The sequence below is a fragment of the Cyclospora cayetanensis genome, unplaced genomic scaffold, assembly GCF_002999335.1.
Source record: "Cyclospora cayetanensis isolate NF1_C8 unplaced genomic scaffold, CcayRef3 CcayRef3_contig_40, whole genome shotgun sequence".
NCBI classification, from domain to species: Eukaryota; Apicomplexa; class Conoidasida; order Eucoccidiorida; family Eimeriidae; genus Cyclospora; species Cyclospora cayetanensis.
The window spans coordinates 53,764-69,724 of NW_020312370.1; the positions used below are offsets into that span (position 1 = coordinate 53,764).

Genomic DNA, 15,961 nt, shown 5'->3' on the forward strand with positions numbered 1-15,961 from the left:
CGAACAGAGCGGGAGTTACTGCTGGCAGGCATATGCCTCGCAGTCAGTGCTCCCCCCAGGGGCAGTGCCTTGCAAGGCGCTGGAGAAGCAGCACTCCCTGTAGCAGAAACACGTCTCGCAGAAGAAGCGGAAGAAATCAGCGGCTGCAACAGCGACTGGCCCCGAGACAAGACTGCCGATGAGCTGCTGCCTGTGCGCAAGCTGTTGCGGCTGCGAAAAAACTCCTTTTTACTGCCAGCATAGAGGCCGCATCGCTTCCGCGGCGGCTGCTGCCGCCGCGCTGCTCGAAGTCTGGATTGCGTGCAGCGTGTTAGCCAGCATTCTTGCAGAGTCATCCTTTTCTCGCCTTCGCTCGGGGGAACGTCTCCTTTCTCCTGAGACTGCGGCTGCTGTCGACGCTCCCGTCTCTGTTCTACAACGAGAAGCGCAAATGTTTTGGAGTGAAACACCATTACCGATGGAGCGGCAGCTGCTGCTGATTCGCACGGCGCCGACTTCCGTACACCGCAGCTAAGGTCTCCCTCACGCTGCTGCTTCGGCGGGGATGGCTGTTTTTCTTGCGTTTTTTGCTGCCCCTCCATGTGCTGCGCATTTACCCCGAACTGCTGCAGCTGTACACGTTCCTGCGCTGGAGCCTCAGACGCAAAGGCAGCAGCTCCTACCATGCCAGCATCGCTGCTATCCTCGTGAATCACAGCACACTCCCGCCTCTGCTGCTGTTGCTGCTGCTCCTGCTCCTGCTGCAACGACGACATCTGCACAGCGTTGCTGAGGGCACTCCAAAAGGCAGACGCTATTTGCAAGGCCGCCTCAAACGGCAGCATGGGCTCCACTGCGCATACACCGCAAAGGAGGAATGCGCAAATGCAGCAAGGAAGCACGGACTGCTAAGACTGCGACTTGAAAAAAAGCCCCTGCATCCAACTCCCCCTTTCGCTTACCTGCCAAAGCATCTCCTTTTCGGGAAGTTGCTGGAGGTGCTTCGCCTGCGGCTCCTGCTGCCTCTGCAGCTGCTGCCGCTGCTGCCGTCGCATACGTCTTATGTACACGGTCGACTGCGCATGCAAGAGCATCCGAGTGGAGTCTTAGCCAAGTTGGTCTTGGAGGGCCAGTCTGCAGCTCCTGCTGCAGCTCCTGCTGCATCTGCTGCTGTTGCTCTCGCTGCATGCGCACGATTGACTCCGCCGCGTTGGCGAACGTCTGCAGCAATATACGCAGAGGCATCGGCGCATCCTCCGCATGCACGCATTGGTGTTGCTGCTGCGGGGGGAGCCTGCGGTGAGGGCGTCGGTGCAGCAGCTGCTGCTGCTGCATCTGCTGCTGCTGCATCTGCTGCTGCTGCATCTGCTGCTGCCGTTTCCGTCGGTCACGCGCTACGGACTGCAAAAGCAGTAGGCGGATGCGAGGCAGCAAGTCGCTTGTGCAGCCGCCAGCTGCTCCAGAAAGGCTCAGTAGACGCTGCTGCTGCTGCTCCTGATGGCTGCCTTGGTGCTGCCTCTGCTGCTGCCGCGAAGCACCCACGGCGACACTGCCATCTGCAGCACCAGCGGACGCTGGAAAGGGCGGAAAAGCGTCTGCCCCTTCACAGCTGCTGCTGCTGCTGCTGCTTGTCGTTGTGCAGCGCGTGGAGAGTGTATCGACACGCAGCAGGCTGCCAGCACTTTTGCCGTCGTCGCGGTGCTCAAGGATACTGCTGCTGCGGGAGAGACTGCTTTGCGTTCCGCCATTCACGGAAACAAGGCCGTCTCCCTCCAACAGATCCTCCGTCTCACACCCCTGCGGGGGTTGTTGCGTCTCGCGCTGCTCCACGCTGCCTTCAAGCGTCGGTGTGTGCAGCTGCAGCTGCCGCTGCTGCTGCATGCACTCCTCGTCTTGCCTATCATTTATCGCTCGTGAGCTTCGCGTGGACGGGGATATTCTTCCGGCGCTAGGAATATCCACTTCCGCTGCTTTCGCTGCTGCTGAGACGGAAGAGCCCTCAGCAAGTCGCTCATCAACAGGGTTGACAGCCGTGTAGCTGTCTTGCAGCGCCGCTCCTTCTGCTATACTCGGCGTAGCTGCTTTCGCGAAAGCTTCCGTTGCCAAGGGCGCAGCCTCCCCCTCTTCGAAGATCGCCGACGCTGCTGATGGTCGAAAAGCTGCAGCTAAATCTCCTGCTGACACCCCTGTTCCTTTCCTTGCAGCTACATCATAAGCTCCAAGCATGGTATCCGCCTCAGACTGCCACACCACAGCCTCTGCAGTCGCCTCTGCTGTTGCAAAATGCGCTGCTAAGGGAACGGCTGCGGACTGGGCAGCAGACGTTTCTGCTGCTGCTGCTGATGCTGAGATTCGAGGCAAATCCCCTGCTGTAATCTCATCAATGGAATGATTCACTAGCGCGCTGGCTACCGTATCGCATGCATGCGATAACTCACGAGCCGCACATACTTCCAAGATCGGGGACGCCACAGTCATTTCTGCCGCTGCTGCCAATCGTGCTTCTCCGCTTTCATCATTAACATCATTATCATCATCATATGCCGCTGCTGCTACCATCTCTGCAGATGCTGCAACTCTTTCTGCTCCTGCTGCTGCTGCTATCATCTCTGCAGATGCTCCGGCTATTTCTGCTCCTGCTGTTTCTGCTCCTACTGCTATCATCTCTGCAGATGCTGCTATCATCTCTGCAGATGCTGCGGCTATTTCTCCTTCTGATGTTTCTGCTGCTGCTGCTATCCTCTCTCCAGATGCTGTGGCTGTTTCTGCTCCTGATGTTTCTGCTGCTGCTGCCATCATCTCTGCAGATGCTGCCATCATCTCTGCAGATGCTGCGACTGTTTCTGCTCCTGCTGCTACTGCCACTGCCGCTTCAGCTGATTTCGTCTTGACTGCAAGAGCAGCTGCCCTTGCTTCAGTTCCTTCTGCATGCGCCAATGCAGCGTCAGCCTCTACCGCTGCTGTAGCTCCTTTGGAGGCTGTCTCCGCTGAGGTGGCTGCTGCATCCACTTGTCTTGCCATCTGTGTTGCTGCTGCTGTTGCTGCTGCTGTTGCTGCTGCTGCTGCTGCATCTGCTTCCGCCGCAGCCTCTGCTGCCACTGCTGTGCTGTCGGCTGCAAGCGCAGGAGTTTGTGCTGGTTGCAACGTTGGTGCGATGACATCCGCTGTCGCTGTCTCACATTCTGCTGCTTCGAAGGCGGGGGCGTCTTCACACGCCGCCTCAGCTAACGCAACATCAACAGCTGCAACGGCCGCTGCATCCACTTCATCTGCTGCTGTAGCTGCTGCTGCTCTAGCTGCTGCTGCTGTAGCTGTTGCTGTAGCTGCTGCCGTCTCCGCCACAGCAGCTGTTGTAGCAACGACTTCTTGCACTGCTGTTGTAGCGACGACTTCCTGCAGTGCTGCTGCTCCTGATTTCAAATCTCTGGCTGGCGTATCGAGTGAAGATCTTCTTCTCGCGTTTGTGGTTATTCGTGCAGCAGCTTCTGCTGCTGCGGTGCTTGCAGCTACCGCTTCTGCTTCTGCCAGAGCGGCCCTTGCTGCATGAGCGGCAGCTTCCTCTGCAGCGAAGAGGCAAACCTCAGCCTCCTGCATCGCCGCTGCAGCTTCGTCTTCTGCTGCTATAGCGTCCATCTCCGCTGCTGCAGCTGCCTTGGCAGCAAGACGTTGTTGTGCGACACCTCTGCTCGCAGTGATAACAGCAGCGGATGCAGCGGCGGATGCCCGTTGCAACTCTTCTTCCGCCGTGGCAAGTGCTGCCTGCGCTGCTGCCGCTGCGCTGCGAGCTTCGCTTGCATCACGAGTGGCTAGCACAGACCGCGCACTTGCCGCTGCTGCCGCATGCTGCGCTGCTGTGCTTCCTGCAGCAGCTGCGGCTGCAGCAGCTCCTGCTACGGTAGAGGCATGCACGCGCTGAGACAGAGCATCTTCTGCCCACAGACAGTCCCTTTGCGCTGCAACAGCAGCATGCTCTGCAGCAGCAGCGGCGGCTTCTGCCTGCGCTGCTGCATCGCTGAGTTCCCACGCTACTGCTTCTTTTGCAGCTGCCACAGCTTCTGCAGCCTCAGCCAGCTTTGCAGCTTCTGCAGCCTCAGCTAGCTTTGCAGCTTCTGCAGCCTCAGCTAGCTTTGCAGCTTCTGCAGCCTCAGCCAGCTTTGCAGCTTCTGCAGCCTCAGCTAGCTTTGCAGCTTCTGCAGCCTCAGCCAGCTTTGCAGCTTCTGCAGCCTCAGCCAGCTTTGCAGTTTCTGCAGCCTCAGCCAGCTTTGCAGCTTCTGCAGCCTCAGCCAGCTTTGCAGCTCCTGCAGCCTCAGCCAGCTTTGCAGCTTCTGCAGCCTCAGCCAGCTTTGCAGCTTCTGCAGCCTCAGCCAGCTTTGCAGCTTCTGCAGCCTCAGCTAGCTTTGCAGCTTCTGCAGCCTCAGCCAGCTTTGCAGCTTCTGCAGCCTCAGCTAGCTTTGCAGCTCCTGCCGCAAGCACCTCCTGTTCGAGCGGCAGTAGGGAGCTCCCTGCCGACGGCGTTCCCAGACGGCTGTCCTCGCTGTTGCTGCTGTTGCTGCCCTCCACAAGAAAAGTGCTCGCTTCCTCGATTAGGAGCTCCTTTGTCAAACTTTTGTCGAAGTAGCGCGTTCCCGCTGCTGCGGTTGCTGCCTCTAAAGTGGCCACCCCTGCTGCGCCTTCGTCCTCATGACCCTTGCTGCTTGAGGCATGCAAGGCAGCAGCCGTTGGAGAGTTGTATGCTTGCGTGAACGCTGCATGCACTGGCGACGTCTGCGATGCGTCCAGTGCATGCAGCGAGCGCGGTGGCTCAAGAGCTGCTGCCAGTGTCACTGGGGTTGTCAAAGTTTCTTTCTGCCTCTCGCAAAAGCCCCCTACAGCAGCAACGGCCTCTGCTGCCACCATCACCCCCCCTACTGCTGCTGCTGCTGCAACTTCTTCTTCTGCTGCTGCAACTTCTTCTTCTGCTGCTGCTGCAACTTCTTCTGCTGCTGGTGCAACTTCTGCTGCTGCTGCAACTTCTTCTGCTGCTGCTGCTGCAACTTCTTCTGCTGCTGCTGCAACTTCTTCTTCTGCTGCTGCTGCAACTTCTTCTTCTGCTACTGGTGTAACTTCTTCTTCTGCTGCTGCTGCAATTTCTTCTTCTGCTGCTGCTGCGGCGCTGGCATTTTGGCAGCTTCTCTGGGAAATGCCGTCTTGAGCAGCACTTGCCTCCGCTGCTGCGGTGGGGCCGCTGTGTGCCTGAAGGGCCGCTGCCTTCACTGCTTCTGCGTTCTCTTCGTCTCGAGCAGCGGAGTCTGCGGCAGCAGCTTCTGCTGCCACGCCTTCTGCGAGATCTGCGTCAGCTGCAATCCACTCCCCCCACTCGTCTAAGTTCCTATGGCTGCAAAGCCCCTCATTCCACGACGCTGCTGCTGCTGCCTCTGGAGCAGCTTTTGCCTCCGTAGGAAGCAAGAAGGACGGCGTGTGATGCAACCCGTCCAGCACAGCGGGCGAGGAAGGAGAAAAAGCTGCTGAGAAAGCGACGGAAGCGCCAAGGGCGTCCGTCATATGCCCGCTGGATTCAAGCGCTTCCAGAGAATGCCAAAGGAAGGAGCTCTCGGAGGAGGCCCCTGCCGCCGCCGTACAGCTGTTGTCAAAAAAGGCTTCCCCGTCGCTGCTGCTGCCGCCGCGCCTCCTCCCGCTTCTGCCTGTGCTGAGAGAGAAGCTCCTGCAATCAGAGGGCTCAAGAAAAGCACCTTGTTGCGCTTTTTCGTCCTTCTGCTGGAGGCAGCGTCGCAGCTCCCCATGCTCGCTCTTGGGGAATGCCTGTCGATCTGCAATCCCCCCACCCCTCGATTCGCAACACAACGAGAGCTGTCTTCGCGACTGCGGCGAGGACGAGAGCACAGCGCTGCTGCGGCTGCTCCTGCTGCTTTTCAGCCCTAAAGGAGGCACAGTGTGAGGCCTCGTCCAACGTCTGCGGCGTCCGTACACTGCCTCTGCAAAATGCGCAGTTGAACGCGTCACCTCCGGAAGGGGGACTGGATCTGTTACAGCCGGAGAGTCTGTCAAAGCGAGAGACGCATCCAGAGATAACGCACCGATGCTGCCAGTAGGAGAACCAGCCTTCCCAGGAGGAGGCGTATCGACACTGGAGAACACAGGGCAGTTCCTCTCCCTCCCCTCCTCCCACGCAGACACCCCCGCCGCAGCTAAGGCCTCTTGGCATGCATCTGCACTCCCGTCCAACTGCTGCTGCTGCTGCTGCTGCTGCTTCGCAAAAGGATTTCTCATCAGAGGGCCAGGCACCAGTCTCCCCATGACTCCCGCTAGCCACTGCAGTCTGCTGCTGGAAACAGCAGCGCTTTTTTTTGTAGCCTCTGACGACTCTCCGCTTGCTGTTGCCGGATCCCCCCCGCAGTGCAGTGCTGCTGCGCAGAGACTCAACGCTTCAACCTCAGCGCCGCTGTTGTTGCCACCGCCTCTGAGGCTGCTAAGGCCCCTCATCACACCGGCACCAAGCGTCGATCGTCTGAGTAGCCTCCCCCTTCTTGCGCAGAGCACCGAAGAAGCAAAGGGAGAGGCGCTGCGACTCCTGACTGCATGCAAAACGACGCTGCTACTGCTGCGGAAACGCGCTGAACGTGGTTGCTGCGGCTGTGGAATGAGCGGCTGCTGCTGGGGAGAGACTCCCCAGGAGGTGTCTCTACACGGAGGCAGTAGCGCAGCAGACGAAAGTATCCCTTCTGAAGTCATCATGCCTGCATCAGCAGTGGCATCGGTCGATGCGGCAGCAGCCGTCGCTGCAGTCGGAGTCGTGCTGAACGGCAAAACAGCTGCGGCAACAGCAGCCGCAAGCGCAGCGGCAGCCGTATTCGCCATGGAGGTGGCCTCCTGTCGCGAAACCAACACTCCGTCCAAAGAAACCAGAGCACCGCATGCCGCAGCAACGGTCTGTCTGCGACAAAAAAGCCAGAACAAAAGAAAACCAGGCGCAGCGAAAAAGCTGGAAGGCAGAGAGCGTCCACCCCCGAAGAGGAGCCGTCCGACAAAGCGCGCTGCTTACAACCGGCAAAAATCTTCGAGGCGCAATAGCGCAGCAACAAGGGCAAACCAAGGAGTAAAACGAACAAAAGGGGGAGAAAAGGGGGGTGCATGCATATACCTATAATGTAGACGCGTTGCATCGTCAGAATGCGTTTTTTTGGTATCGCTTTCTGCTCCTGATACCAGCGTCGCGTCGGCACCAGCCATCGCTGCCGTGGCTGTAGTAAGCGGCCATCTAGAGCCAGTAGCGATTCGGCTAGCGAGAGGCACTCGCCGCCTCTGCTCCTCTTCTTGCTCCTGCTGCTGCTCATGCCCACGCAAAACGTCATGCTCCTGAAGCGGTCTGCGCATTGCGATCGCCGCTGATGATGCAAAAGCTGCCTGCTGGGCAAGCTCGTGTGGCGATTGCTGCTCCTGCTGCTGCGGGTACATGCCATGACAGATTGGGGTGTCTCGGAGGGAAAGATGCTGCAGAGTTTTGGCCTGCAGCAGAATCGCCAAGTGCAGATTTATCACAGGGGGAGATGGTGCAGGAGCAGCACAGCGTATAAAGCAACAGCAGAGGCAGCAGCAGGAGCAACAGCAGAGGCAGCAGCAGGAGCAACCACAGGATAAGCAGTCTTTTGGCGGCAACGTACAAGCGGCTTAAGAGCGACTAGAACCGCTTCGAGAGACGTCAAAGGATTGCCATCCAGCAACAACACGCGAAGGTTCTCCTTTCCCTCGAAAATGCCGGGGGGAAGCACCGACAGATTTCCCCCGCGCAGATCCAGAAACTGCAGAAGCGGCAGCGGGGTTCTGCCAAACGCATGCAACGCCTCGAGAGGCCAGCAGCATCCGGTGATCGAGAGAAAAGAGAGGCAAGGGAAGAGGCAAGGAGAGGACAGAGGCACCAATGTGCTGCTGCTGTTAGTGCTGCTGCTGTTAGTGCTGCTGCTGTTAGTGCTGCTGCTGTTAGTGCTGCTTTCGTCCTCGCAGTACTGTGTAAAGGATTCGGAAAGGTGAAGCAGAGAGGCAGCTGTCTTGCCATTGCTGATGCAGAGGCGCTGCAGTCGTGGTATTCGCCACCTCATAACAGAAGGCCAGCAGCAGGCAGGTAGACTGCTTCTAGTGTCTCGACTGACGTTGCCAAGACTAAAACTGCCATTTTGAGCACTAGTTGTTGTCGAACATCGCTCTAAGGGCTCCTGTTGATGCTGCATTTGCTGCTGGTGTTGCATTTGCTGCTGCTGCTGCATTTGCTGCATTTGCTGCTGTATTTGCTGCTGCTGCATTTGCTGCTGCTGTATTTGCTGCTGCTGTATTTGCTGCTGTATTTGCTGCTGCATTTGCTGCTGTATTTGCTGCTGCTGTATTTGCTGCTGTATTTGCTGCTGCATTTGCTGCTGCATTTGCTGCTGCTGTATTTGCTGCTGCATTTGCTGCTGTATTTGCTGCTGCATTTGCTGCTGCTGTATTTGCTGCCACGGACTTGGCAGCAATTCTACAGTAAGTTGCTCTAGAGATTCGTGGCACACTTCGAAATCATCGGATGCCGCCTGCAGTTGCCTCTGCTGCTCTGACAGCAGCAGATGCTGCAACTTTGGCGCGACCTCGAAGCCTCCAACGATCTCTAGGGGGTTTTTTCGAGCATCTAGCAGCAGCAGCTGTGGCAGTGGCTGCAGCAGCAGAAGTTCGCGGAGGTTGTTTCGGGTGCAGAGCAGCTGCTGCAACGAGCGACTCTCCAGCTGTTCCCCCAAGCCGCAAAGACTGTTGCAGCTGACATCCAGCAGCAGCAGCTGTGGCAGCGATAGCAGCAGAGTGCAGACACCGTAGGGCTCCCTGCTGCTGCGGCCGAAGCTGCTTTCTGCTGAGGCTGCAGCTGCACCTGCGGCTACGCATGCGCGGGCAGCAAAAGGCGGCTCAGGCTGTAGCTGTTGCGTTCGCGCATCAGCATCCTCCGCCGGCGCAGTCAGGAGATCCCTGGCGGAGCGCGTGCCCGGCAAAACAAGACAGTTGCTGTCCAGACACAACACCTTGAGGTGCTGCAGCGCTTCTAGCGCGTCAAGCGAGCCGTCAGTGAGCTTGTTGCCGCTGAGCAGCAACTGCTGCAACAGAGGGGTAGCCATAGCCAGAGGGGGAAGAGAACGCAGCCCCAATCCGCAGAGAGAAAGAAAACAAAGGCTTTGCAGCAGAGAAGGAGGCAGCAGCAGCTGGTTGCTGACGCTACACAGGACAGAGGGCGTTAGAACGGCTAGCAGTGTGTCTCGCACTCCTTCGGATGCTGACTGAGCTGCTGCTTCTGCGATGGGCTGCTTCTGCTGCTGCTGCTTCTCCTCCTCCTCAAGCAGCGAAAAATCCTCCCTAGCACACGCTGCCGCATCCTGCAGCACCTGCTGCACAGCAGGATCGCGAAGATCTGCTGCCGTAGACACCAAGACATGCAGCTCCCCCCCAAATAAGTGCTGTACAATAACCTGCTGCTGCTGCTGCTGCTGCCGTCCCTCCTTCTGCTGCTGCTGCTCGAGAAGCTGCAACGTCTCCGCACATACCTGGTTTTGCTGCTTTTCAAGTCTGAGTTGCTGCTCCCGCACTTGCTGCTGCTGCTGCTCTAGGGGCTGCTGCTGCTGCTGCTGCTGCTGCTGCTGCTGCTGCTGCTGCTGCTGGGGCCTATTCAGCAGATCGGAACCTCCATTTGCAGCTGCAGCAGCGGCTGCAGCGGCTGCAGCGGCTGCTGCCGTGGGGTTACGCAGAAGGCGCTGCAGCCGTTCAAGTGCCCCCAAAGTGCGAGTAATACACTGAGCATAGGCAGTGGCGTGGGATGCACAGGGTGGCGCTCTCGCTGCCTCTCCAGCAGAGGAAATTGCAGGAGCTGCGGCTACGTCGGGCTCTAGAAGGCCCTCAGAGGGCGTCGGAGGCGAGAAACGAAAAAAGGGGTCGGGGTGGTGCGCCATTGTACGAGAAATTGCGGCAGCTTCCTGTCCATCCTGCTGCTGCTGCACTAGCTGCGAGCGTGGCAGCAGCGGACGCTGCCGTTACCAGAGACGCTGGAGCTGTTGATGCGAGATCTTGGCAGCATAGCCTTTAAGAGACTCAAGAGGCCAGCAAAGGCAATAGCAACAGCAACACCACCGGCGCAAGAGAGAACAGCAGCCTCTCTCAATGCAGCAGCAAGCAGCTATCGTCCGTTCCCGTTGCTGCTGCTATTGCTGCTTCTGCAATAAAGCATGCAGATCCATCATCGCGCCAAAATTTGCTGAAGAAGGGCAAAATCTGCTTCTATAGAGGGGGGGCCTCGCGCAGACGGGGGGCCCCTTCCTCCCCCCTGGATGGAAGAGTGCTGGACTCTGGGGCTGATCTGGGTGTTTGAACAACCCCACCCGTTGTTGCTCGTTTTTTCCTTCGATGAAACATGGAAGGCTTTCTCTGCGGGTTTTAGTTTGAGACACATCCACTGGAACAGGGCCCTTGTTATGGATGAGCTCTGCACGTCTGTGGTCCTTCAGACGAGTCAGCGTGGCTAATAGCGAGGGTCTTAGCTGAAACTCAGCCCTTATTACCTTTAACCCAGAATAAAGGCGCAGTAGACGCGTAACTTTGAGGGCCCGTCTAATTGGCCCTCGACCTTTCAGGAAACCAATGGGGTGTAGCTACAGCGGCTCAGAAGGAGGGTATGGAGAGCTCTCCGCGCAGAGCATGGCTAAGCCTATAGGCTTTAGGGGGTAGAGAGCCAGCTGACTCTCAAAAGACTGCAGAACCCATATAAAGCTATTCTACGGTTGTTCTCAGCTCGAGCCGGCATGGCTCTTGACACTGTGGTTGCCACTACAGCTGGTGTTCTTGGTGAACAACGCTCCGCCTAGGGTTGCTGTATGGAGGCGCCTAACTCCAAAAGCAATATCAACTTGATACACACTTCATCAGGCTGTCTTTGCACTGCCCCCCTCATCCTGCCTGTGACCAGCAGAGGTCTTGACATAAGGGCAGAGATACAGGCCGGGTGCGCACTCCTACACCCTACAGGCACTCCGATATTCATAGCTAGTTGCGCATAGCAGCTAATGCACACAACAAGCAATGCGTCTTACTTTTTAGAGCTAACCGTCATGTGCAATAAATAGGTTACATGTGCAGACACACCCAGCAGTCTATTCGCTACTAGTTCCCCAGTAAAGTATGACTTGTATGGTAGAAAGTGCTCGCGAGTATATTACGCGCTACATTTAGGCCACGGTTTGCTCTCGCGGCTCTTGGAAGCACACCTACCTCATTAAGGCACGAAAGGCAGGAGAGTTACAAACACGCAAAAGGTCGACTGGAGGACCTATAGGGTGGGGCGAAGGAGGTGGCGATTTTAGCTTTCGCCAGTGCAAGTAAATAGTAAGACAGCCTGCGTGATACGACGTTATTCAACCCTGTAGAAACGAAGAATAAGAAAAGATCCCAGAACATGCATCAGAACGTAGTCTGAACTAGTCATGAGATGCTCAGAGTGCGTAAACTTCAGGGCTCGCACTACCAGCTGGCTCTTTCCAAACAGCTAGCTGGCTACTAGGTTACTTTGCTAATTGTCTGGCTAAATGCAGATCTAGGAAAACTGGGTGGCCTCATTTAAGTAGAGAGGCTTCAAGTCTTCCTAATTAAATCACGCGACAGAGTACCTGCACTTGAATGGTTGGGAGAAGTAGCCATCAATTTAAAGCGCTGCAGGGGAAACGATGGCGGAGTTCCCAAGACTTTGCTTGTTCCTTCCGGCGACAGGGCTGGTATGAGTGTGCCCTCCGGCACGAACCCAAGCAGTGAGGGGCAGGAGTGCAATGTAGCAGCAAGAATAGTTTATTCCCCTTGAAAAAGGCAGTATCCAAAGGCAGACCACCGGTATTTGGCTTCCAACGTTTGCCCCGTTCCGACTCCTGTTCCCAAGCTGTCCATCATCGTAACTTGCAAATAAAATTATGCTACTTGCTACTCTTGGATTTTGGTGCTAATTGTTCCAGCTGTGAGATTACTGAAATCTCCAAATGGGTATCCTCGTTGAGAGCATAAGCTTTCCCTTTTAAAATGAAGAGAGCTTCTGACTTTCTACGCATAGAGGGAATTCAGGAGGCTTGTCGCAGTCTGGATACAGGCTGCCCCGATTGCGTCCCTGGATAGCGGTCAATTTGTTTGCGGCATGCCCCCAAAAGCGCACCAGGTCCCTAGCCCCCTTTGGATCACAGCCTTAATACTTAGACACATACGATTTCTGGGATTTTTTACCGTCATTGATTGAATGGCGAAAGACAAAACCTTCCCTCGCCCGGATGAACGCATATCATTGCAGCTTGTGATAATAATGCGTGCTGTAGTCCAGTTTTCCCGTCGCTGGCGACTGCGGGGTTAGCAAAGGATTGAGAAGCTGTTTTTTCTTCTTGGATATGGTGTTTGTTGCAAAGTATTTTGAGGTTGCCAAGAGAAGGCACTCTGTTCTGTGTGTGTTCGGGTGTGTGCGAAGGTATGTATGCATGTATGAATGAATGCGTGCATGTGTTTTAGATGTAATGAGCAGCTAGCTGTCATGTGTGGACTGCTTAGACAGTACAGCTACACGTACCCTAGCTGCCTCTGTCCCCTTATGTCGTGACCTATTGGGGCCGCCTCTGCCGCGGGAAGGAGGAGTTGTCATGCGAAAAACTGAAGAGCGTCGTATCAAGCCTTAGGTCGATGTCTCCGTACAAAGATCTTAGGTGAAGCCTTACAGTGCCTTTCTGCCGTGCGTGCTTTTACCGAGGCCCTTTGCCACTTTACCAGTACGAGGCCTTAATCAAAATGCAAACTAGCAAGAAGTGGGCAGCGAATCTTTTAAATTCTTGAGCTGCCAAAAGGCGCCGCTCAGAGAGACAGCCTGCTTGGGGCATCTACGTCCGAGTGCGATTTGGCGAAGCGAAAGCATTGTGGCACTCAGCTGGAAGCGATCAAAAGTGCTGAAAGAAAAAGGCGCCTCTGGTGCAGTCTGCATTTTCTGTGCTAAGCCCCCGGAAAAAGCAAAGGCTCACCAGCATGCTCTCGACAATACCTTGGCAATGAGCAAGACTTCTTTGTCGGGGATAACCCAGGATTTGGGGTGTGGGCTGTTGCTTGTGTGAATGAAATCTAGCGTCTCCGGCCCTGGTGCCTTGCGACGGCTCGGAATGCACGACAGGAGTATACTAGCTTCCTCCTTTTACTGCCTTCGGAGTAATTTCGGAGTGTCTGTGAGTACTAGAGCTTGTGTGAGAAGGGCATATTGTCGTAGGATATCGCAGTGACCATGCTCTGTAGCAAGGCCTTCCGCCCAACGTGTCCCCCCCGTTTCTTAGACTGAACTTGAGTGCAAGGAGGGTTTTTGAAGTGTTGCTGTATTTCGCCTATAATCCGCACGCTAATATTTCATTCAAAAAAGTAGGTTCTATAGCGGACCCTCCTTGAGGCAATGCGAACAAGGGTCGGCTGCTGATGCTGGAGGCCAGAGCCGACTTGGCGGAATGCCACGAGGGGTTTCAGTGCAGCGGCCACTATTTAGCGCCCAGTACTACAAACGCCACCAGATTTGAGGGCAATAGTGTTTTTTTGCATTGCTACTGAATCTTGAGAATCTTATTCTGTAGCATGTACCCCTGAGAACCCCAAGACCCTGCAAAGTGGGATACTCTCACACAACGCGTGGCGGCAAATGCAAAAGGCCACACACGCTGCTGCATTGGAAGTGATCTTAAAGTAAATTCCAAGTGGGATCGTGAAAAGTGCCACTGTGGTGTGAGGACAGGAAAAATCCTCTAGCGACAAATGCACATACCATTCCTCTGCCTCAGCCCATCACACGTACGACGCTGGGTTGCCTTTATTCCGAAGTATTATGAGGAGCCCCGGCCGCCTCTTCTGCCTTCTGGCTGTATCTTGGGGGTCAAGTGTCACTGCCGTGCCTCCAGCTTCCCGTTGCTAGGAATTCTTGCTGCAGCCAGGGGGTTCTGAGGGGCCCCTAGCCATCCCCATTGACCATCCTGATGGCTCTCCAGCGACAAACAGTAAGGCCGCTCCTGAGTTGTCGGCAGATCAGCACGTTGTACGAAACCCCGCTGACTGGTCCTGGTCTCGCTCTATGAAACCCCGTATCACCGATGGTGCAGGCATTCGAAGTAAATTGGGCAAGACTCTGAAGGGGCGGCGCGAGCGTAAACATGCAGGAAGCATTATCGCTGCAACTGCCACTGCGTTCAGTGAAGAATAGACCGTCGGAGTGAGCCTTAGGTGGTTTGCTTACAGGGGGTGGGGCTGGCGACACCCCGAATAACTGGAGGGAAAGAACCTATCTCTGCATGTACTCTATGGACGGTCGGCCTTGCGGGCCCAACAATTCGAGGGTGCCGATGTTTCCATCGAACATGCATTGTTTAGGTAGGCAGTGTTGCAGCAATATTCACTTGGCGGCGTTATTTTCCGGCAGCCTATGCACTAGTAACTCTATACTCTGAGTCTTCATAGAGGCAACTATTCCCACAGCAAATGCAGATGCTCCAAAAAATCGTGCACACAAGACGCCGTCTGCGTGGAGGAGCTGGCAGAACATGGGGGCGTACACTGTAAGTGCAAGGAAGGACTGAGAGAGAGTGGAGTGGACTGTCTTGGGGACAAGTGCCCGTCCTAAGATTGTTCACCGGGGAATTTTGCGTCCAGGAGAAAGCAGAGGCAAGATGTGAATGCCCATCGGGTTATGAATTCACGGGCACGAGCTGTCAGCAGATTCCACTCTGCAACAGGAATATAGAAAACGTTTGTGCGCCACCCGAAGGGGTGCTCGAGTGTGTTAATGTAAGGCTAACTGACTGGACTTGCGTTTGTGCTGATGGGTACGCCGTGGTAAGGACCCCTACCACCAGAACATGCGAGCCCGCGTCCAACACGCAATCCTGTTCGAATAAGCCTTGCGGAACAGTACGGGTTGAGTCATGCGAAGATCTCGAAGAGGGAGGCGTGAAGTGCACCTGCTCAGAGGGATATATACTTCAGAAAAAAGGCGTGGGACAGAACTTCCGCTGTACACCAGCGGACCCGTGTATATCTAGTCCTTGCGACTCAGCGACTGTCGCAAAACAGTGCAGCAGGACTGCCTCAGGGTCCTACCACTGCACGTGTCTAGACACTGCAGAGCTCGTTGAGGCCACAGAAACAGAGGGCCCCTACTGCAAACGCATCGAGGAGTCCATAGATGTGTTGCCTTATCTGGGAGTTGTGGCAGGTGGGATCGCTTTTGTTGCGCTGGGATTTGGCATTTGGTGGTTCGGGTTTAGGTCTGGTGGTGACGAGCATGAGGAGTGCGACTATGCTCAAGCCTCTTGCTATGGGCCCGAAGGATAGGGGCACACCTCCAGGCATCCCACCAGTCTAGAAGAGAGCAAAGGCCCCTCTAAATAGGTGCGTGTGTGTAGGCTCAAGTTCCGTGGCTGAACTGCACTGCTTCGCATTTTAACACACAGAGCCGGGGGCTCTCCAAAATGTAGACGCTGACGCGTACGTGGCCGACTTGAAACAAAAAACTACCGTTTTGCCAGTCGGAGGCCCCCGATTTTCGCACGTTATTACTTGGAAATGCAGAGAAGCAACATTATCTCGGAGCTGTCCGCCCTGGCTGGAAAAATACGGCAAGCGGCACGGTCGGGAAGAACAGGGAACCTTAAGGGCTTTGTTCGGCTATTCAGAGCATCGGATGTGGCGATGCGCACAAGAAATGTAGAGGAAAAAGGAAAGAACGTCAGTTGTTGTGGCACCGCGAAGTAGGAGAGTCACAGCTCGCACCAACTGTGTGAAGAAAAAAGAATCAGCTTGGAAAAACGAGAGACAGGGATGGTGACAACGGAGATAGATGGGAGGGCATACTTTGGAGAGAGGTTCATAAAGGCAGAGCCACAAAGGACCTATACGACATAGGTGGCAGCGGCGCCAAAAGACAACAAGAACAGGATAGAAC

The 15,961-nt window shown here is 55.8% G+C and overlaps 2 protein-coding genes across 2 annotated transcripts; both read right to left on the minus strand.

Annotated features, from left to right (window-relative positions):
* Positions 1 to 228: 228 nt before the first annotated feature.
* On the minus strand, positions 229 to 5,520 carry LOC113146576 (uncharacterized abhydrolase domain-containing protein DDB_G0269086-like). Its single transcript, XM_026334359.1, has 10 exons — positions 5,163 to 5,520; positions 4,503 to 4,802; positions 3,583 to 3,752; positions 2,656 to 2,709; positions 1,660 to 2,355; positions 1,591 to 1,606; positions 1,304 to 1,358; positions 696 to 793; positions 527 to 611; positions 229 to 412 (listed from the first exon to the last, which is right to left on the minus strand). The coding sequence occupies exons 1-10, from the start codon at positions 5,518 to 5,520 to the stop codon at positions 229 to 231; spliced, it is 2,016 nt and encodes a 671-aa protein (XP_026190144.1).
* Positions 5,521 to 8,210: 2,690 nt separating this feature from the next.
* Positions 8,211 to 9,932, minus strand: LOC113146577 (UPF0746 protein DDB_G0281095-like; the record flags this gene model as incomplete). Its single annotated transcript, XM_026334360.1, has 3 exons — positions 9,756 to 9,932; positions 9,456 to 9,635; positions 8,211 to 8,555 (listed from the first exon to the last, which is right to left on the minus strand). Coding segments are annotated over exons 1-3 (702 nt in total), but the record flags the coding sequence as incomplete, so codon positions are not given.
* Between the last annotated feature and the right edge of the window lie 6,029 nt (positions 9,933 to 15,961).